General features: G+C 44.3%; 1 protein-coding gene across 3 annotated transcripts in view; it reads right to left on the bottom strand.

The window, feature by feature from the left end:
• Positions 1-420: 420 nt before the first annotated feature.
• Positions 421-23155, bottom strand: part of GPBP1 (GC-rich promoter binding protein 1) — a 54812-nt gene continuing 32077 nt past the window's right edge. For 2 of the 3 annotated variants that reach the window (XM_080680989.1, XM_080680991.1), the window contains 10 exons: positions 21893-22016; positions 21537-21760; positions 18628-18694; positions 17552-17611; positions 11836-12020; positions 9126-9266; positions 7678-7845; positions 6441-6628; positions 2907-3009; positions 421-1334 (listed from right to left, as the gene is read on the bottom strand). In XM_080680989.1, the coding sequence (XP_080537115.1) occupies positions 1176-1334; positions 2907-3009; positions 6441-6628; positions 7678-7845; positions 9126-9266; positions 11836-12020; positions 17552-17611; positions 18628-18694; positions 21537-21760; positions 21893-22016 (1419 nt within the window). In that variant the 3' untranslated portion in view covers positions 421-1175. The remainder of the gene's footprint in view (positions 1335-2906; positions 3010-6440; positions 6629-7677; positions 7846-9125; positions 9267-11835; positions 12021-17551; positions 17612-18627; positions 18695-21536; positions 21761-21892; positions 22017-23155) is intronic. The other variant, XM_080680990.1, reaches the window with a different exon arrangement.

Here is a 23155-nt window from a genome sequence, read left to right as displayed (position 1 = left end):
TGGAAACAGCAAAAACACAGAGTCTTCTGAAAACGCAATTTCAAACCAGAAACTCCGAGGATGAGCTCAACCTGACGAGCAACCTGGAACGTTTTCGCTGGAAGACCTGCTCTTTACGATGAGAACATACGTAAGCATGGATGGGCGTGGGGAGGGAGGCGAACAGACATGTGGGCACACAAAATAAAGAAGAAAGACAACCACCTCTCTCCCAGCAGCAGGGAACAGAACGGACTCTCAGATCGATGTGCGGGGGAAACACAGGGGCGCACACTCTTTAGACGCGTGAAGCCGCAACCACCAAAGGCCGTTTCCCGACCTCTTTCCCACGCGGAGGACGGCCGCGCCCTGCCCACGCAGCCACCGGGACCGGGACGGAGCGGAGCGCTGTGGAGACCGACCCGGACACCAGAGCACCACACGGTTCTGAAAATCCAGTTTATTTCCATGTCGGGACAGATCCAGTCAGCGTCATCAGCTTTTCTGCTCACGTAATAATTTATCAAAATAAGTTTTCCCACCACAACTCTTCCCATCAACTCTGAAAACCCTGGTCGCACAACGTCCCAAATAAAGCTCTGGAAAGCCACGTCTTAAAATCTGGAGGAAGCGTGGCGGCGTCCTTCCTGGGACAGGCGCGGCACTACCAATGGCTAAGAGCAACGTACGCTGTAGAAGGTGACGGGCACGACAGCGGGGCCGGGAGCCGACGTCCCCGTGCGCTGCCCGTTCAGCCAACATGCTACATTGTCTTTGGGGGGCTGGGGGGGGGGGGCACAAGGGGCGGAGGGTTGCCATGGTGCGAAGAGCGGCTCTGCAGGCAAACAGTGCGAGCTGCCTTTTTCTTAAGACCCGGACATTTTAAGACAGAAGCTTTGCAAAACATTACACAATTTTTTATTATTAAATGAGAACATCTCATCGTTACATCGTCACATTGCTAGTCAGAGAAATGCTGCGGCGAGGAGTCCACGCTGGGTCCACCGCAGTCCTCATTTCTACAACATCCACGTACAAAGAAAATGTCCAACACAGCCCCCACCACCTTCTCGGTTCTCTTCCTGCCGAAGTCCCAGACCTCCTCTAACGGGCGCTGCACGACGTAAGCTGGAGCTCCTCCCTGGCACTCCACCGGCCGGTGAGGGCGGCGGGCACACGGGGCCCCAGGGCCGGCCTCACACGTCGTCGTCGTCCGACGTGTCGCTGCTGCTCGTCTCCGAGTCGTCGTTCTCGATCGTGGGGTGGAAAGTGCTGCTTTTCCAGGGTCCGAACTTGAAGTCACAGATCAGGCCGTTTTTCAAAATACCGTTTTTCCTCAGACCGTTCTTCTGCAGCTAAGATGCCAAAAACAAAAAATTAGACACACTATGCTCCAGAGTTACCATCAAGGGAAGAACTGTGTGACAGCCCAGCTGGTGTGGCTCAGTGGATAGAGCGTTGGCCCGCGGACTGAAAGGTCCTGGGTTCGATTCCAGTCAGGGCACAGACACGGGTTGCAGGCTCAATCCCCAGTAGGGGGCGTGCAGGAGGCAGCTGATCCATGATTCTCTCTCATCATGGATGTCTCTCTCTCTCTCCCTCTCTCCCTCTCTGAAATCAATAAAATATTTTTTTTAAAAAGAATAGAGTAATAATTAAATACAATAAAGTTAAAACTGTGAAGTCCACAGATTACGACATCGTTTTTGGAAAACTAGCTGAATACAGCTAAGTGACTGATCCAACTGATCTAACAAAAGATCTGCTGGGAACGAATCCGCACCACCGAGCAGAGGGGACCAAACACAGCCGACGCCACCCCCCGCGTGGAGCCAGCGCCCCTCAGCTCCAGAGACTGACCACCTGGGCTGCGAGCACGCCCGTCGGCCTTGCTCACGCTGCAGAGTAAGCCGAATACAAACTGTTCGCCTACGTGGTGTCCAAACGAGGAACACAAAAAGGCGAACGAGAGTAATGAAGTAAAACAGAGCCGCCCTTTGCTTAACCACAGAGATTAAGAAACTAGAAAAATTAGTTTCTGTTTCTGAAAACGAGAGATGGGATCGCCTATGGGGCTTGGGAAACTATTTAAAGATACAATGTGAAATTAATAGTAACAAAAACAGTAATAACGGACAACAATAATAATGTACATTCTACTAACTGCAGTCTTTTGCCTTTCTTTCATAAAAACGTTGGACACTCTGGGAATGTCCATCAGAATCTCTACACACACCTTCACAGGCCACATCAGCTATGTCGTCAGTCACAGCCTGGCACTGTTTACAGGGCCCTCTTCAGAGGGAGAGAACTGATACGGGGGATGAGGAGAGACTTTGGGGAGGAGGGATGGCTATTCCACTATGTTCAGTCACGCATCAATGGCGGGATGTTCTCAAGAAGGCACCATGAGGCGATGTCACCGCTGTGTAAACGTCAGCGTGCACAACGCACCCAGGCCTATTGCTGTTGGGGGAGCAGCAGCCCACTGAGTGCACTGATCACTTGGTGCATCTGCTGGAGGCTCTGCTTTGAATGCGGAGAGGCACTGGGAGAGACTCACCAGGCGCCAACAGCACAAGGCAGTAGTTTCAAGGATTGTATCATATTGCCTGACCAGATAACTGGTTGTGAAATCGTGTGCTGACTAGGATGGGCAGATACAACCCTGCTGATAGCAAAATAACTAACTGATAAAACTTTGTGCCCGCTGGGTTGGAGAGCAATGGAATGTAATCGCTCTGTTCTTCTGATCTGGTGCCAAAGACATGGATGTATTTATACTGATGATGCCCTATAGTGTGATATCCAATAAATTCCTGAAGAAAACTGTGTGACACCCCCAACCCCCAAAGATGTGTTTAAAACCCACTGCTTTAAGAAAAGGCAATTGGGAGTGAACTGTTGTCTGACTCGGGTCTTCCTACCTGTTCACTAATCACTTGGAATTCTCTCATTTCATCCTCCGTTAAGGGAGCACACGTTTCATCGTTTTCACTGTCTTCTTGCCAGCCCATCTCCTTTAACAATCTGAAAAAAGGGAGGAAATGAGTAAATTTAGAGCTGCACCCATTTGTGTCAGGTGGGAGAAAACAGAACCATTCTACAAAGTCCTCCAAATACTAGTGCATTAAAGAAGGACTCGAGTTTATGCTTTGGAGGTCTCTCTGAAAATGAACAGACGAGATTAAGCCCAATTAAACATCCAGATATAAGACCAGAATGAACTGCTTAATTTCTGGTGTCCCAGGTTCTCTAGGCTGGAAATTTGCAAAAAGCACTCCAGTCTAGAAACGTCAAATTTGCTAAATTCGTGTACCAAAAGTAAACGCCATTTCTTACCCATTTGCTCTACAACCGCCACAGTTCATTCCATTCTAGCTCATCACCAGGTTTTCACTTTAAAAAGAAAAGACTGGGCTATCTTGCCCTCATCTGCACTTTATAACTTATCTGCCCGCTGATACCATCTCTTGTGCATGCAGTCACCCTTCCAGCACCCAAGCACTGGGCAAGGGGCATGATGCTCTGTAACAACAGAGAGGGCTGTCTTAAAAGCTTCCCTCCAGGGTCTGCACGACGACTAATGTGGATGTTCTCTTTCCTTCCAGTATTTTTTTTTTAATTTTTTTTAAAATATATTTTATTGATTTTTTACAGAGAGGAAGGGAGAGGGATAGAGAGCTAGAAACATCGATGAGAGAGAAACATCGACCAGCTGCCTCCTGCACACCTCCCACTGGGGATGTGCCCGCAACCAAGGTATGTGCCCTTGACCGGAATCGAACCCGGGACCCTTCAGTCCACAGGCCGACGCTCTATCCACCGAGCCAAACCGGTTTCGGCGACTTGTATGCCTTTTAAACAACCTCACAGAATATCGGGTCAGATTCTAAATGAAAATGAACACCAGACCTGGTTTTACAGAAAAAGAGTTAAGATCACGTAAGTGAACATCTTGCCTACTTGATAGCAGAGAAGGAAACAGCGATCTGGTGTTTTGCCTCTCCCGTTGGTATACACTGCCCCTGGGCCAAAAGGTCACAGTCATAATTAACTAATTACTATTTCTCTCATTCCTTTCCACCACTCAACATTTCCTTCCAACGCCCCTCACCTCTAACCTCTCCGCCATCCCAACGCCACCCAGTCCAGTCTGCAGATCAGACCACTCGAACTGCTTTGGCTGGATTTCACTTTCACTGGTTTCTCTGCTAAAACCTGAAAATGCAGATGGAACAACTTATTTCCATGTCACAGGAGTCCAGATTCCTAACTGTCCACTTTCTCCTGTGCCCTATTCCCAGACTGTGATTGGTAACTACTTCTGGAATAGCTTTCCAAGCAAATGATCTTGAAAGAACGAACGAACCAACAAAAACTAGTAATTAATAACCTTGTGTCCCCCCACAATCAGAACCCTATCTTAACAAGGTCATCTCCAATTCCGTGAAGGACTCAGAGCGTGGCCGGCTAGTCCATCCACGGCCCCTAGGACAAACGAGGCAGGCACTCACTCCACACACCCCTTCTCCCACATGAGAACCAGCACCCTTGCCCTGTCCACACCTTACCCTCAGCACCGTGTACCAGCGCAGGCAGAGGCCCTGCACCGCTGGGCGCTCCTTCATGTCGCGAAGCTGAGCACGGTGAGTGTTGGACAGAGTACTGAGCAAAACGGACCAAGTTTCTATCCTCAAGGAGCTTGGGTTAAGTTGAAATTAAAAAATAAATTTTTAAGAAGTTATCCTACCACAGGCATAGCCCAGTTCCCTCCTGCCCTAGAATTCAATTAAGTTCCAGGCGAACTGGCAATAAACCAAAAAAAGTCAAGTCGACTGGGCTTTAACGCGTGTCACCTCACACTGAGCCTGGTCCCAGAGGATCTAAGAATTTCCAGTGGAAAACAATTCAGTTTATACAAAGCAACTATAGTTACATAAATAGAAAATGTAAGTGCGTAAATTATCTTTTCATTGCTTTAGCAGTTATAGTTCTTCGGTTATTAAAAAGGAATTGGACCAACACACGTAAGAATTCTTCCTCGTGTTGAAAAAGCACACAAACGTCTGGAACAAAGCCCTTAAAAATGTTAACTGTAGAGTGAACAGGGATCTGATCAATCCGCACTGCAACAGAGGCGGGGAGTTTGGTGCCATGATTCCTCCCTTCACGGTGGTGGATATTTCTGTACCAATTTAACAACCTGATGTCCGTCCAGATGAAGCCGGTGCTGGCAGCCGGGGGAAGGAAGGCGTACTCCTGCATGAATTTCATGCACTGGGCCTCTAGCTATACTAGTATATGTAAGTAACTTATGTCCGAAATATATAAATAACTCGTAAACCCAGTCAGACAAATCATGCAATTTAACAATGGATAAAGAAGTTCAACAAATATTTCTCCCATGAAGATATACAAATGGGTAATAAGTACACATTAAAAAATGCTCAACACTGTTGGTCATTATACAAGGCACATTAAAAAACACAAAAAAGCCCTGACTGGTTTGGCTCAGTGGACAGAGCACTGGCCTGCGAACTGAAGGGTCCTGGGTTCAATTCCTATCAAGGGCACATGCCTGGGTTGTGGGCTTGATCCCCAGTAGGGGGCGTGCAGGAGGCAGCCCATCAATGATGTTTCTCTCTCCCTCCCCGCTTCCTCTCTGAAATATGTGTGTACACACACACACACACACACACACGTGCGCACACACACACACGATTATCGCTCCATGTCCGTCAGAATGGCTATGATAGAAAGATGGGCGGTCTCCAGTGTCCTGAGATCCTGGGGAAACTGGCCTCTCCGCACGATGCTGATGAGAATGTCAAGTGTGCGCTCGAACGAGTGGAAAAGTTTGGCAGTTTCTCAAAATGTAAGCACGGTCCCAGCGATTCCACGCCGAGGCGTCTACCCTAAAGAAATAGAAGCATGCCCATACAGAACTGTGACAGGGATGCTCACAGCACGATTCACAGAACACACCAAGTACCAACAGCCCAATCCCATCAGCCATGAACAGCAGAGCCGTACAGTGCACTGGAGGCAAGAACAGGAGCGTGGAAGTGACACGTGCTGTTGGGTCTATGGACCTAGAAAACATGCTAAGAAGCCAGACATAAAGGACAAATGTTTTAAGATTCCACTTATATAAAATATACAGGAAAGGCAGATGTGCAGATACAGGAAGTAGATCGGGCTGCCTACGACAGAGAAACGGAGGAGTAACCACTGCAGATGAGCTCGAGTTCCTTTTGGGGGCATGGAAAGTGTCTAACACTAGGCTGTGACGACAGCTGCACAATGTTGAATATACTCAAAAAGTCAGTGAGCTGTGCTTTTAAAATGTGTGAAATGTATGGCATATAATTATATCTCAATAAAACTGTTAAACATGAATCACAGCATTTCTGTAATATTGAAATCCTGAATAAAAAAATAGAAGTGAAAATACTAGCCTGTGTTCTGCCTCGAGGGAACTTGAGAGAACATCCGTCTGTGGGAAGGTTGAGGAACGAATGATCTGCTGGGAAATAACCGAGGCATTGCCATTCTCCTGTGGAATTTCATTTTCATCAAAGTTTCGGTTTATATCTCTGTCTTGGTGAGTACTATTGCTGTTATGCAAATTAAATGAGTCTTCATCCTGATTTTTAGGGAGTTAAAGAATAGTTAGAAAATACTGTTGTTAAAAACTTTAATAGATCCTAGTTCTCTTACGTTGATAATATATAAATGTAATACTTATCATCATCCTATCTAATAAAGAGGGAATGTGCCAATTGACCCTCACGCCGTCGCAAAGCTGGCAGCGCCCACAGCCAATGAGGGAATGTGCTATTTGACTGCCATGCCCTCAAAGATGGTGGTGCCCACAGCCAATAAGGAGGGAATATGCTAATTGACTGTCACACCCTCAAAGATGGCGGCACCCACAGCCACAAGATGGCAGCACCCAGTCCCCTCAGCCTCCTCAGCCCCCCCCAGCTGCCCAGGGCCACCCAAGCCTCAGGTAACCAGGGCCGGCCAAGGCTTGCGCTGCTGGCAGTAGAGGTGTGATGGGGTGTCACCTTCCCCTGATTGCCGGATCGCCTCCCACCCCTGAGGGCTCCTGGACTGTGAGAGGGGGCAGGCTGGGCTGAGGGACCCCCCCCCCCACCTCCAATGCATGAATTTTCATACACCGGGCCTCTAGTTAAATTTAGAAGACATTCTCATAAGATAAAATCTGATGGCCTGGCCAGTAAGGCTCAGTGGTTGAGCATCAACCAGAAACCAAGAGGTCACTGGTTTGATCCCTGGTCAGAGCACATGCCCTGGTTGCAGCTCAATGCCCAGTAGGGGGCAGGCCAGAGGCAGCCGATGAGGATTCTCTTATCACTGATTTTTCTCTCTCCCCCTCTCCCTCATATCAATAAAAAGGATGTGTATTTACACACACAAAACTAAGCTGTGATGGGTACACACAGATTATTAACTGTAATATTCACATTCTCCAACCAAGGCGAAAACCCAGAGGTGAAGGCAGGCAGCGTGGGGGAACAGAGACGTATTGGAACAGGAACTTTGTCCATTTATCTTGTCCAGGACTACGGAATGAGCGCTGTGCTTCAGGAGAAGCCACTGAAGTCGATGGCAGGGCCCTAACCGGGGCTGGCCCAGCTCCTCCAACGCCCGCCATCCAGCCCAAGTCACCTTCTCAGAGCCCGCGAGCCTCTCCTCCTCATGCTCCTCCTCCACGCGGTCCCGTTTCAGCGCTTTCAGGAACTCGCTCTTCTTGTCAGTGCGCATTCGCGTCAGCTTGGTGAGACGAGGCTGCTGACCAAGTTTGTCAACAGGTGAAGAGGAATTGGAGCGATTACTCTGAGAAAAAAATTCAGAAATAGTGACAATATGTCAACAGAGAACTGACGTCAACGTGACGTTCAAAACCACCACCACCACCACCTCCTCTTTCACCTTCACCCACAGTACGAACCTGATGTTAAGGTCTATGTCAAAGATTTTCCTCTATCCCAATGTTTTATCTACCCCATTAGATGAGTAAACAAAAGAATTTCTCAAAAAATAAAAAAAGAACTTTCTTATCCCAGAAACAGTTAAGGTCTGATAACACAAAGAACTAACTGACTCGAAGTTAGGAGTTTAAATACTATTTTATAAAATTTCTAAAGACCCTGAAAAGCATTGCTATAATACACAGAAAAGCAGAGTTGTCTGCTGACTTCCCCAGGGCTCTAAGTTTCCAGGTCCAATAACAGCTCCCATAAGATCTATTTACATGAATTTACATGCAGGCACACGAAGGGTTTTGTCAGGTAGGACTCCACCAGGGGACATTTGGACGAGCAGGAGGGAAGGGGAAAAGAATCATGTACTGACATCCTTTTGTGTTCAGTGTTTCGTTTTGACGGTGGGATACAGTAGGGCAGAGCGTCAGAACTCTGGATCAGGTTTCTAACCATGGAAATAAACCGTCATGCTTAACTGCTGGCAAACGTCCGTAAGACTGTAATGAATCTACGCCACCACTAACCAGCTGACAACGCCGGTCCTTCCACCAAAGCTCGGAAGGTCTACGATGGAGAACAAGTACATGAGACGTGTTCCCACACAGTGCCCAGAGCACTTTCAAGGACAATCACAGTCACAAGTGTCTTTTGACCCTAAACTGGTCAGAAAACTCCCTGATATTGAAGTTTCAGAACCTGGCCAAACGGCACAGAAATACTTTCCTTAGCAGGCATCTCAAGCCAGTGCAAGAATGTGCATTTCCCTCCCTCTGTCCCCTAAGTGTTACACTAACAAAGCTTCATCAGCCCCTAAAGAAGATGGTACCCTACAAACCCTCAATTTCAGTCCAGGTTCAGATATCCTATGCGTCACTTTATCAAAAATGTCTAAATGGTCATTTTCCTAATTCTTAGTCTTTCTGGTCGGTGGGTATATGGGTATTATTTTGTCTACATTTTGGGGTATTTGGAAATCTTCATTAAAACTCATTCCTACTTAATGTTCAAAAGTTTCAGCAAGTAGGAGAACTATCTCAATAAAGTTCTGTGACAGAACTTGTGGTACTGCTGTTAAGGAAACTCTCGTGATGACGACGTCACATTCCTCAGAAACAATTGTGAATGCCGCACCTCTTTCACTGTCGTCGTTGATGGACTAAAATTCTTGGCCGTTGACTTAAAAGCATTGAAGTTGCCAACACCGTATGTAGACTCATGAGAGAAAGAAGTCCCAACTTTATTTTCTTTAGTTTGGCTTTTCCATTGTGTGGGCTGAAGGAAAGCACACAAACATTAATAGATATAAAGACACAGATTACACAGAAGAGAGAAAAAGCGAACAACATAAAATAAAGGTGACTACATGTGGCTCATAAAGCAAGTATTTTTGTATTAGAGCATAATCATTACCACATGATTCTCTTGCATCTTTGTCTACAAATAAAATCAAAGTGTGGTATTCAAATAAAAACATCTGACTACATTGCAATTTTTTTCAGTTTTATAAACCTAAAATGAGATTTCTTTTACCTATTGTCAAGAAAACACTAGTGGGAGAGAGAAACCAAGATGGCGGCACAGATAAACACCTAAACTGCTGCCTCACACAACAATTTCAAAACTACAACTAAAAGACAAAACGGACACCATCCAGAACCACAGTAAGGCTGAGTGGAAATTCTACAACTAGAAGGAAAGAGAAAAGCACACTGAGACTCAGAGGAGCTGCAGGAGGCAGAGGTACTGAGACGTACGCGTGCGGAGAGGGCTAGCAACTGAGTACGCGCTGGCTTTCTCAAGCGGGAGGGAGAAGGAAGCTCCCGACTGCACTGCACTCCAATTCCGGGTGAGACTCTGGGGACCCAGACTCATTCGGGGAGAAACTGGACTGTCTGGCAGTGGGCGGAACTCAAGGGCGCCTTTCTCTCAGAGGTGCTTGCAGCGATTACCATGGGACGCTAAGACCCAGGGGCCTCATAGGGTAGGGCTGATGGGAAACCAATGCTGTCTGCTCCGCCCTGAGACTCCACCCCATCCAAGCTAAGCACAGAGGCTTTTGCAAGTCTTGTCTCATAAGGGTGTCTCCAGCACAGAAGTTCTCCCAGCGTATACACAGCTGATCCTCACAGCCAATTGGCCTGGAGGTCAATTCCTCCCAGTGATACCAACAACAATCAAGGCTTAACTACAACAAGACTGTGCACACAGCCCACAAAGGAGTGCACCAAGAGTGTCCACCTCAGGTAACTGGGGAGGCTGAGCCACTGGGCCCTAGAGGACACCTAGCACACAAAGCCACTCTATCAACTCAGGGAAGCAGCCAAAATGTGGAGACAAAGAAACAGATCACAAATGAAAGAAATGGAGGAAAGCAAATGACTGGATATAGAGTTCAAAACCACGCTTATAAGGTTTTTCAAGAATTTTCTAGAAAAGGCCAATAAATTTAGTGAGACCCTCGAGGATATGAAAAAGGACCAACTAGAAATTAAACTTATACTGACTGAAATAAAAAAATTATACAGAGATCTAACAGCAGACTAGAGGATCGCAAGAATCAAGTCAAAGATTTGAAATACAAAGAAGCAAAGAACACGCAACTGGAAAAGCAAAAAGAAAAAAGAATCCAAAAATTTGAAGATAGTGTAAGGAGCCTCTGGAACAACCTCAAGTGTACCAATATCCGATTTATTGGGGTGCCAGAAGAAGAGAGAGAGCAAGATACTGAAAACCTATTTGAAGAAATAATGACAGAAAACTTCCCCCACCTGGGGGAAGAAATAGACTTACAAGTCCAGGAAGCGCACAGAACCCCAAACAAAAGGAACCCAAAGAGGACCACACCAAGACACATCATAATTAAAATGCCAAGAGCAAAAGACAAAGAGAGAATATTAAAAGCAGCAAGAGAAAAGCAGTTAGTTACCTACAAGGGAGCACCCATACGACTGTCAGCTGACTTCTCAACAGAAACTATGCAGGCCAGACGGGAGTGGCAAGAAATATTCAAAGCGATGAATAGCAAGAACCTACAACCAAGATTACTCTACCCAGCAAAGCTATCATTCAGAATTGAAGGTCAGATAAAGAGCTTCACAGATAAGAAAAAGCTAAAGGAGTTCATCACCGCCAAACCAGTATTATATGAAATGCTGAAAGGTATTCTTTAAGAAGAGGAAGAAGAAGAAAAAGGTAAAGATAAAAATTATGAACAACCAATACATACCTACCAACAAGTGAATCTAAAAATCAAGTGAATAAAAAACCTGATGAACAGAATAAACTGGTGAATATAATAGAATCAGGGGCATAGAAAGGGAGTGGACTGACAATTCTCGGGGGGAAAGGGGTGTGGGGGGTACGGGAAGAGACTGGACAAAAATCGTACACCTATGGATGAGGAGAGTGGGGGAGGAGGGGGATAAGGGCAGAGGGTGGGGTGGGAACCAGGTGGAGGGGAGCTATGTGGGAAAAAAGAGGAACAACTGTAATAATCTGAACAAAAGATTTATTTAATTTTTTTTAAAAAAGGAAGAAAACACTAGTGGGAGTTTCAAAAACCTAAAACAGTACACCAAAAAACAGCATTATATATTATTAAGCAAATATACCATAGATGCATCTAGCAAAACAAGTTTTACAGATTTCATTTACTGCTAAACAAGAAGACACACACACGACAAACACATGCCATTTAAAGGATAATTAAAATCAATGACACACAAGTCAGTTCCCAACAAAACAATCCAATAATTCAGTGTAAATTTCCTAACACTATTTCCCCAAAATAATTCAACTGATATCAACTTAAAACTTGTAACGTTCTCAATGTGGAACTTACTTTTGTGGGCGGAGCAGCAGGCTTAGGGACCAAGCCCTTATAAACACTGGGGCCAGTCCCGTTCTTCACTGGCTGTGACGGGGGGTTCCCTCCGGCGGGGAACCCGGACAGCTGCAAGTCCTTGGCATTGCCTTTCTTAATGACCAGCATCCTGGGAGCTCTAGATGTGGGGTTCGGAGGGTACTCTGCACAGACAAAGCATGAGCCGGAGTTACAGTGTAAGTTTTAACATGAAATTAAACCACCAAAAGAACAGCATTCTCTAAGCCTTGACTGTATTTAAAACGTAACAGCTGCTTCCTGGTCAAGTAAGCTACGTAAGTGTAAGCTATACTCCTGCATAAGAAATGTAGCCAAACCTAACTGAACAAACCACAGGAAGAACTGAGCAATGTCAGGTAAAACAGATAATGAATTCAGCTGGACAGTAGCCTGGAGATGCTAACTATGACCAAAGCAAGATTAGCTCCTAATATATCTTATTTTAATGCAATTCTCATCCTAATGGCCCTTAAGACTTGAAATATAAAGCATATTTTCCGCTTTTCCATTTTGAAAAGAGAATTTTCCTAATTCCTTTTCATTCTCACTTATTTCTACCTGAGTGATGACTGATGCAAGAGCGAGTTCTATTTTGACATACCAATCAATTCATTCAAATATTTACTGACCACTGCGCTGAAGGCAGTTCTGAGGTGCAGGGTAACCGCCTCAATCCTACTTCTGAAGGCAGTGCTGGGAATAACCCTTGCGAACTAAAAGCTTCTCTCAGGACCACAGCAGTTACTAACACATGAAAACTGCTCCTGGAGCTTGATCGATGTCTGTATAATCACACAGTTACCTGTGAGCGAGTTCCCAATTATTGCAATGAAAATTTCTGAAAACATCAGTTTCATAATTAAAGAGTTCAGAATAAAATAATTAACTCGAAGAAAGGAATCCAAGAAAATCTAAATCAAAGTCAGCTCGTGTTGCATATTAAGAGAGAGATGATCCTGTGGTGCAGTAAGCTGCAGAGATGTTTTATGATGATGCTCCGCCTCAACCAACCAAACCCAACTTCCTCCTGGGTCATCTCAGAAACTGAGCCACCAGGACGCCCAGGGCAGGGAGAGGCTCTACGGTCCCGAGGCTGCCAACCCTCCTTCCCCGTGAAGAAGTGCTGAAACTACTGGATTCAAACCACACTCAGTGTCCCCTACGCTTCTTCCACTTACTGTGCCAACTGGTGAGCTGTAGGGAAACTACCCCAATTGTCGATTCTCTCACTTTTTATTAACTTACTGGGGGAACACTGGTTAACGGGACCTCACAGGCTTCAGGGCTACTTCTCTATGATACACGGTCTGTACACTGCCCGTGTGCCCACCCCCAAAGCCAAACCATCGTCAGGCACCATGCAGCTGGCCCGTTTACCCCCAGAACTCGCACCCTTCCCTGTGTGATGGCCCTCCTGCTGCCTGTGCCTGTGTGTCTCAGCGTCATGCCCCACATGATGCAATGGCATGCTTCTTCCTCTTGGTGACTCTTTTAAAGAGAAAGGGTCTGTGTTGATGACAGGCCCTACCACTGACCTAGGAGTCAGAAAGTGAGTGACCTCAGAGAATGACTCGTCGATCACATGGCTCACTGCACCCAGCTCATTAGCAGGTGTTCTCGTTCAAATTCAAGTTCAAGGCAGCTAAGGGCACACATGACTCTGAATTGTCATACTGTTAGTTCCCCGTTATCCTCAGAAACAACTGGAATCTACCAATAACTAATTTTCAGTGTCCTTTTATTATCCTGTTGGTCATGCTCCCAGTATCTGTGAATATAATAATTACTTTTATTCTTTCCATACAAAGTCAATGGTAGAAGAGGAGTGACTCAATTCTTTGGAAGAAAGATGAGAAATAAAATACTGCCACATCGCCCTCGCTGGTTTTGCTCAGTGGTTAGGGCGTTGACCTTCAGACTGAAGGTCAAGGGCATGTACCTCAGTTGAAGGCGCCAAGCACGGCCCCAGTCGAGGCGTGTGTGTGGAAAGCAACCAATCGGTGTTTCTTTCTCTTCTTTACCCCTGCTCTCTCTCTCCCCCTCCCTTCCACTCTCTAAAAAACTAAATGGGACAATCTGGGTGAGGAATATATAGTTACATGTAATACAAAGCAAACTGGCCATATGCTTAATTTCTCATCCTTTCTTTCATTATACTCTACATAGCTGCCATATGAAATTTTTGTTTCAATCACTTATTTATTCTTTGATACATCACTTAAAAATTTTTTTTCTTTTTGGCCTCTTAATAAATTTACTACAGTCTCCCTCGTTTACTAGATTTGGACAACATAACTAGCTAACATTTATTGAACACCTATTACATGACCAAGGGTTTTACATAGTAGACAGTCATTAATAATGCTTTCCTCATGAGGACTGTTGTGATCCTCCTCACCTGACACAGGACAAACTCGCTCTGAGCGATTAAGTGCCATCTCCCAAAGCCTAAAACCAACAGGTACAAGGCCTAACGTGAGGGCCCAGGTCCCTCTCACGCCAAAGCCGACGTGCTAACACGGCACTGACCACTGGAGGCACGGTGCTGCCGGCCAGACTCTTCAGAAGGGTCACCTCCCAACGAAAACTCTAAACCTGAGTCTACACTGAGTTGTCAGAGGAAGAGGCTTGTAAGTGGGCACTACCCGTGACAGCAGGGCCACCCCTGCCTTCACCACCACACCGATGCCAGTTTTAGTGGAGTTCCTCATTACCTTGACTCAGAAAAGAAACAACTTTATTCTTTTTTCTCTTTTTTTGCTGTTAATCCTCACCCTGAGGACATTTTTCCATTGATTTTTAGAGGGAGTGGGAGGGAGGGGGGAGACAGAGAGAAACATCGATGTAAAAGAGATACATCGATTGGTTGCCTCCTGCACGTGGGGCCAGGGATGAAGCCTGCAGCCGAGGTGCCAGTCCTTGACTGGAATCCAACCAGGACCCTCCAGTCAGCGGGCCAATGCTCTATCCGCCGAGCCAAACCAGCGAGGGTGCAAAGGAACAACTTTATGAGGGAACAACAGCACCCAGCCAAGCGAAGGGCCAACGGCACCTGAGCTAGGTCTTCACACTCACTTGGGGAGGCGCTGAGCCACACAGACAGGCTACAAACAGTAAACTCAGGAGCTGTGCCACACAGACAGGCTACAAACAGTAAACTCAGGATCTGAGCCACGGCAGAAAAACCAATTACTGTTGTGAACACTTCTTTCGATCCTCACCGAGGACATGTTTTTGTTGACTTTTTAGAGAGAGGAGGAAGAGAGGCAACATGATGTGAGAGAGAAACACTGAAAGTGGTTGGGACCCACCTGAGCCCAGCAGGGGATGGAACCTGCAGCCCAGGTGTCTGCCCTGACCAGGAACTGAAGCCACCACCTTACGGTGCCGGGACGACGCTCCCCCAAAGGGAGCCAGGCCAGGGCACTGTGAACGCTATTCGACTAAATAGCCTTTAACATTGTTTTTATAGAAACTGATGCTGTTTGAATTTTTCAATTTAATGAACAAATCTGCTTTGCTTTGCAACAACAGATTGAGAGTATTAACCAAAGGAGCTTAACTAACATAATTTATGTCGATAGCGGGGTAAGACACTTTCCCTTTAACAAAGTCCTCTATGTTACTCATTCGAAGGACAGGCTTAAAGAAATACACTTCTAAAATAAAAACAATTTCCACGATGAACAAGTAATACTTCTAACTCGGACCAAATAAAATTTACTTGTGGCAAGCTGTCCAATCAAACCCCCTTACCTTTCTTTTCTCAACCTTGATCCTTGGAATAATTTTAACTGTTTCCATATAAGAAGGACACCAAGGAAAGTGGAGTCATTTCAATACATAATTTACCCATATAATGCTTTTACAAAGATATTTGGTATATTATTCCCTTCTCTTAATCCTGCTTACAAAGTTCCTTAAAAAAAAAAACCAACCGTGCTTTTCAACATGGTCTAACTTATTTAATGGAGTCATGTCTGTATGCTTGTGGCTACTATCTTTGGAATTCTCTAGAAAACATCCCATCTTTAAAAAATAGTCACCAGCCCTAACCAGTTTGGCTCAGTGGATGGAGCATTGGCCTGCGGACTGAAGGGTCCCGGGTTCGATTCCGATGAAGGGCATGTGCCTTGGTTGCAGGCACATCCCCGGTGGGGCGGGCGGGGCGGGGGCGGGGGGGGGGGTGTGCAGGAGGCAGCTGATCGATGTTTCTCTCTCATTGATGTTTCTAACTCTTTATCCCTCTCCCTTCCTCTCTGTAAAAAATTAATAAAATATATTAAAAAAAAACTAGTCACCAATTTGCTTTGATTTTGAAAGCTAAACAAAATTCTTAAAAATGAACCTTGATGCTCTCAAGCAGTATATCAAATATGAGCAAAAAATCAGATCAGCCCATCAAGTTACAAACGAACAGACACAAGAATGCTGAGTTGAAACAGGACCAAGTTTTAAGTTGGTTCCTAATGACGAGTTTTCATGATTCAGTCTCTTAAGCACTGCATGTTTGTTAAGGCTCTACCAGTAACATATTGCTGACATGTTGTGTCGACACAAAAATAGCCAGGAGGAGTCCTGAAAACACAAAAATCAGTCCAAATTGCATACAAACCATAATAAACCTATCATTTTATCTCTTCTCACGCCCCAAACAAAACCACACAACTAAATTATTTTAAAATTCCCGCGGGCACACTGAAACACCCTGAATCTTTGCTTTAGTTTCACAGTATGAAGGAATGGAAATAAGATGGATCTAGTGAGCATTAACCCTGTGCACCAGCAACAGCGGCCCTGGTTAAGGTCAAGGGTACGAGCTGCGTGAAGGTTTCCCAGTAAATCCAATTAGCTTCTAAGTAGAATCAAGCTTATGTAACTATATTTTAAATGGCTTAATTACTTTCCCAAAAGGTCTTTTTTAATTTGAGATGTTATGTTTAGACTCTAGCAATTTTTGATCTATAAGAAATAATTTCAGGGACAAACTGACTTATTTTTAATAGGCATTACATGTCCATTATTAAATTTTTACTTACCTGGAAGGAAGCACTAGAAAAGGTTCAATTGAAGTCTTTCCTAAATTTCTCTCATGTCTTCCTCAGGAACATAATCGCTATTTTAAATGTTGCAGTGGGTAAAGCAGTATTTGGGAACCCGGGGGGAGCGAGAAAGGATAATAAAGTGCTATACAATGGAAGTTTCATTGTATTCCTACGGGAAGTACTGGGAATTTACCAATTAACCAAGCCACCATGAACCATTTCTTTCTAATGCAGACACACTTCTCAGTTTCCCTAAGACACAGTTAAGAGTACATCTTCCTTTTAAACATCTTTCAACTATAGTGCTCAAATCCTTTACACCAACCCTGAAATAGTAGAACCAAAATCCTTGCATTAACACACTGTATTCTCAATATTTTCAAAGATGTATTTGCCTTTAAATCATTTCTAAACTTATTAAATTAACAAAGGATCAATACCAATAGTATCTATAGGTAATTTTATATGACAAATGCTTGCTGACATTCTTGACTTTTTATGTACTTTCATTCTAATCAAATCCAAATCATTCCTAATTCCTTAGAGAATCTATTTAACACCTTCCAGGTGATTCTATATTCTTATGCAATCAGCTGTTCCCAGAAAAACTGAATAATAAGGAAACATACCTAAGAGAGGAGCGTGGGAGATTTTTTTGGTTGGGTATGTGTGTGTCTGGGCGTGTAGGCCTGGGGAGAGTGGTAGAAATACTAATTTGCAATACAGAAAAAACAATGCCATTCACATGGTTCTCACAAAAGTGTCTGACCGCCCCCACCCCCACCCTCAAAAACCCTTAAATCAATCTGGAGATGAAAAGAAACAAAGTAATTCCCCAGAGTATCACCCCATAAATACAACAAAGAACAGCACAGGAAGTGGCAAAGTTTAAAATAATGCCTTTATTGTTAGGACCAGTATGCCGCCACAGCCACAATCCTTGTTTTGATACGTTGTTGGTTTTCAGTAGAAACATACAAATGAACGTGTACAAGTTCCAAAGTGAATACACCGCCTTTGAATTTGGTATCAAATAATAAAAATTTATTTTCCGGATATCAAATCTTTATATTTTAAATTTTTCCATTATTTTAAACTTCACTTGAATCTTTAAAATGCTGTCTAATTTATACTAAGTGCAGTTTAAATCTTTTGTAAGATACTATTAAATTAAACTCTAAGCAGTTTAAAGAAAACGGAGTTATTACTAGAAAAACTGTCATTAAGCTTTGACAATCAAAAAGCAAATAATTTCAAACACAGACTAGTTCCATAGGCAAATTTGTACATATTTAATACTCTATGTGTAACCATTTTCATAGGTATGATTAGAAGTATGTATCTTTCCAGTTAACTAAGTTTTCAACTTTGAAAAACTAAAAATTAATTTAAAACTAAATCTTTTCTTTAGATGATGACTGGGGTACTCTCAAAATGATATTCATTCATTACATTAACTTATGACCATTTTTTTTAAATTCATGTGAGTATACTTAATGGTACAAACATGGGCAAATCAATTATTTTGACTCAAAAATCTATCTTGTTTTTAAAAGCTAAGTGCCACCCCTTTTGTAGCTAAGCACATCAAAACATATTTAAAAGAAACGGTTTAATTCTGGCCTATTTATTTTTAAAAACACAGAAAAGTAAAACCTACAAATAACATTTTATACCCCTCAAAGATAAATAAAAAATTACTTACCCCATACGCCCGCAGCTAAAGACTTATTTTGATTTGGTTCTCTCTCATATTCAGGATTTAAAGACGGCTGAAAGAAAGTTGGAATGAAAACAACACAAAAAAATGTTTAACCTCTCACATTAAAGAAAAATAAATCCTTTTAAAAGTAACCTCAAGATCATACTGAAAAAACTGACATCATCTCGGCGATTACAGAGCAATTATAATCACAGCCCTAACTTTCAACTTCGTCTGCTCTTATTAAATGATTACTCCCTATGCTCCCTCCCAGTAGGAGAACACAGGACGATGTCTTTAAACATGTCCCTCATCCCCGAATGCATGAGGAACGTGTCCACCAAGCACCCCCACCACACTCGAGAGTGCAGTCGGCATCCACCTGAGGACGGACCATCCTCTCTCAGCAGGAGGTCACGCGCCGGGGAGAGGGAAATCAAACTGCCCCAAATGCTGGTTCTCATTACTGGATGCTTTAGTTAGCAACTCGTTCTCAAAGCAAAGTGCAAATTCTATTTTAACAAGTGATGCTCAGGATATTAAAAAGAAATGGAGCCCTAGCTGGTGTGGTTCAGTGGATAGAGCATCAGCCTGCAGACTGAAGGGTCCCAGGTTCGATTCCAGTCAAGGGCACATGACCGGGTGGCAGGCTTGATCCCCAGTAGGGGGGCGTGCAAGAGGCAGCCAATCAATTATTCTCATCACTGATGTTTCTATTTCTCTCCCTCTCCCTTCCTCTCTGAAATCAATAAAAATATATTTTAAAAAAAGAAATGGAGTTGAGCACTGAATGTGTGCTCTAAAGCTAATCTTAGTAGATACATTTACCATCTAAAGTCCTAAATCTCCATTAGTTCTATCAGATATGTTTCATATTACCCAGCAACACAGCCTGCCATGCCATCAAGGTGCTTAACATGTGTTGAATCCTCTACTGACATTACCCAAAGCCCCAAAGGGCATGCATGCAAACCAGTATGGATTCCTTGATACAAACTCAAGACGACTGGTGGCAGTTACATGCGCTGTGTCAGGATTCCCCTAGTATAAGACAGCAGACTGTCGGTCTGTATGCCAGGACTAGGATTGTAATGGAAATGGGGGTGGGATATAATAATAATCGTAGCAGCAACTAGGTTGCATTGAGTGCTAGCTATGTGTCAGGCACTGTTTTATTAGAGGATGTATTTACATCACTCATTCAACCCTCACAACACTATGAGAGCACACTATTCCATTTCTGGTTTGTTTAGATTATAAAAATTCCATTTCATGGTAACTAGCGAGTGGAAAAAATGAGCTACAAAAATGGGAGGAACAGTGATTGCAAGGTGCCGGACTGCAGGACCTACACATAATCCTTGGCCTTCTCTCTGCCTCACCACTTCCCTGACCGAAATCCAATCTGGCATATTCTTTCACTTCCACCCTCGACCCAAACCATCAGCAAACTACATCTCAAACCACGTATCTTCGCCTGTCACAGCTCCTACCCAGTCAAGCTATTTTCTCCTGAGCACCTCACGCCGGCCACTTCCTAACTGGTCTCTCTGCTCTCAACGTAATCTGTTCAAGTTCTAACTACTGGGATCATCTTCAAATCAACTAAAATCAACTCACGTGGCTTCTCCCAAGAGGCGTCCTGCTGTGCTTGTCATTAAACTAAAAGGTTACGTTACAGGCCAGAGTCCTACTCAGTGAAAACCCCTTCCTCTCTCTAACGTGCCTAACACGACTCTCACCAGCTCTTCCGTCTCCCAGTCCTAACAACGCCCGCTCTCCAAGGCCCAGCTTAGAAGACACTTCCCTGCAGAAACCTCTTCTGATCTGCTAAACCAGAGCAGCCAATCACTTCCTGTCTGAATCCTCTGCAAAATACTAATTATTTTTTCTTTTTATGGTCCTAACGTCCCCAAGAGAATATAAACTCAGTATCAGTAGGAGACCTTGCCTATCTCACTCACCGATGTGTTCTGAAGGCCAAAGAGTTGGACTCAGAGCCACCCAAATGAATGCTGAACGGAGAATGAACATACACACAGAGAGACATTACCGGGAACGAATCACAAGCACTAGGGAAGAGTGTACACCAGATCCATTTTTATGTGACTTGAAACATAGTGTTTAGGTAAGCCAGCCACATGGTGAGTTTTACCAACAGGAAAAATTAAGAAAAATTTGTTTTTAATTAGTTCGTACTTGTTTTAGTAGTGGAGTTACTATTCCTAATTGTAACTGACCTAGGCTAACAATCAGTTTTCCTTCCCTGACCACAAAGAAACTTCTGAACAGAGCAAGTAGCTGAAAGAAAGGAGAGCTACCCTGGGACTCACGAAGAGTGACACGTAAGTAATCGTGTTAAGAGCGGCAATCTAAGTAAAACGCACTGGTAAACAGTCTTCCCACAAATGTAACAGCTTGTTAAGAATAACATCACGATGCACTTGCAAACAGGCCACTAGACTCAGCCATTATTTCTGAGGGAAACTGTTTAAATTTTTATAAGGAGCCCGACCGGCGTGGCTCAGTGGTTGAGCGCTGACCTATGAATGAGGAGGTCACGGTTCATTCCCAGTCAGGGCTCGTGCTGGGGTTGCAGGCTCGAGCCCCAGCGGGGAGCATGCAGGAGGCAGCTGATCAATGATGCTCTCTCATCATTGATGTTCCTCTCTCTCCCTCTCCCTTCTTCTCTGAAATCAGTAAAAATATATTTAAAATAAATAGGTTTCTCTAAGGAATAAAATGACAAACTATCAAAGGTTTTAAAGGCCATGGTGAGCAGGATCCGGGCATAAGGAGGGCGGGCGGGCAGGAAGCTGTGGACTGGACCTGTGTTCTCAGGGGAAAAGGGGCTTGTGCTAGAAGCAGCACTTGCAAAAACCACATTCGCACTAAAACGACACGACACTCACAAAATCCTCAGCCTCAAACTGTCTGCGTTCTCTCCGGTCTTCCTTCCTCGCGGGCTCGCTGTCAGGGATGCTGCTTTCGTGTGGCCCTTGGCTCCTTCCAGAATGGAAGACACTGCTCCGAGAACGGGAACTCCCACCATGGTGCCCCCCTCGATGGCTTATGTTCTCAGTGCCACTTCTCCCATGTGTGCGCCATCCGTTCTTTTCTTTCCTTCCAAAGTTACCTTTTTTGATAATGGTGAAGCATTACAAATTCAAAGGTGGTTACACTTAAAGTCTCAATCACAACCAAAACGTTCCTAAAAGAACATGAAAAGAAGTTTTCTTCAATTCCAGCATTCCTTAGCAAATCTCACCTCCACTGGGACGTCCAATACCGGAATCAAAGCCGTCTGAAGAGTTGTGTCGTCGACGACTCACATCATAGCGATTTTCTGTCCATGAAAAGTGTTCAGAATGCTTCTCAAAATTCAATGAGGACTGAAACAAATTGTAAGCATATACGTAAACATATACGTAAACCCTACATATACCTTTAAAAACTAACACTCTCTGGCTTTATCCCAAGAATTTGAACCGTTAGAAAGCTGCTGCAGTTATTTCAATGTCTGGTAACTTGTCAGACGGACCCACTGTGGTCCGTTTTCTTCCACCTCGTGAAAGCAGGCGCACCATGCTGAACGAGCGTGGCCACTACCTCTACTCACTCCACATTTGGAGGCTAAAACGGTATAAAGAGGACGAGGCAAAATATGGGTTTTATAGCAAAATGTAACACTCTGTATCATATAGTACTCGATTCAAACAGTTCAAGGTTTTCTTCAATATTGACAATTATGACAATTAAAGCTACAGTTCTATTTTAAGTGCTGTCCTCTTCCCCCAAAACAAATGTTCAAAAAAAGTATCAAAAGCATATATAGAAATGATTTTTAAAAATTAGAAGTGTGTAAAACAACTGTTTATGGAAGTTGCTGGTTTCCCCCACTACCAGCTGACTATCTGATAAAATCCCATCAACGCTGGGAGCTGTCTGGAGCGCCCTGGCCATGGCTCGGGTTGTATTACGTGAGCATTTCCTCAGGACAGGGAGGGCGTTCCCCAGTTCCAACGGCAATCCACTACCTACCCCCACCTGGTCCCTCTCTCACGTGGCCCCAGGGCACTTCCTGGTCCAGCTGCCTGCTACCTCAGGCCGCGTGCTGTTTGCCGTGCCCTGGAAGACCAAGTCCTGACTATCTGCTGTCTTCTGCGGGCATCCTGGATGCAGGCTCAGTCTTGTGGGAGGCAACCAATCGATGTTTCTCTCTCCCCCCCTTCCTCTCTCTAAAATCAATAAAAACCTATTTTAAAGATAAATAAAATAGCAACAAGTACTATAATGCACTTGCATACATATAGCCAAACACATGTCAGACTAAAAAAACAGCTATGTAAAACTGTAGGACATTTAAAATGACACGTACACACAAACATGTGTGTGTTTCTTAAGCCAACATGAAAACAAAGTGAGCCAACAGAAATAATGGAGAATGTGGACGGTCCCAGGGTTTGGCTCGGTGGACAGTGCTGGCCCTCAGACTAAAGGGTCCCAGTCCCATTCCAATCAAGAACACATA

Source organism: Plecotus auritus (genome assembly GCF_963455305.1).
Source record: "Plecotus auritus genome assembly, chromosome: 7".
Classification (NCBI taxonomy): domain Eukaryota; kingdom Metazoa; phylum Chordata; class Mammalia; order Chiroptera; family Vespertilionidae; genus Plecotus; species Plecotus auritus.
Note: the sequence above shows the minus strand (reverse complement) of the source record. Positions and strands in the feature narration are given on the sequence as shown.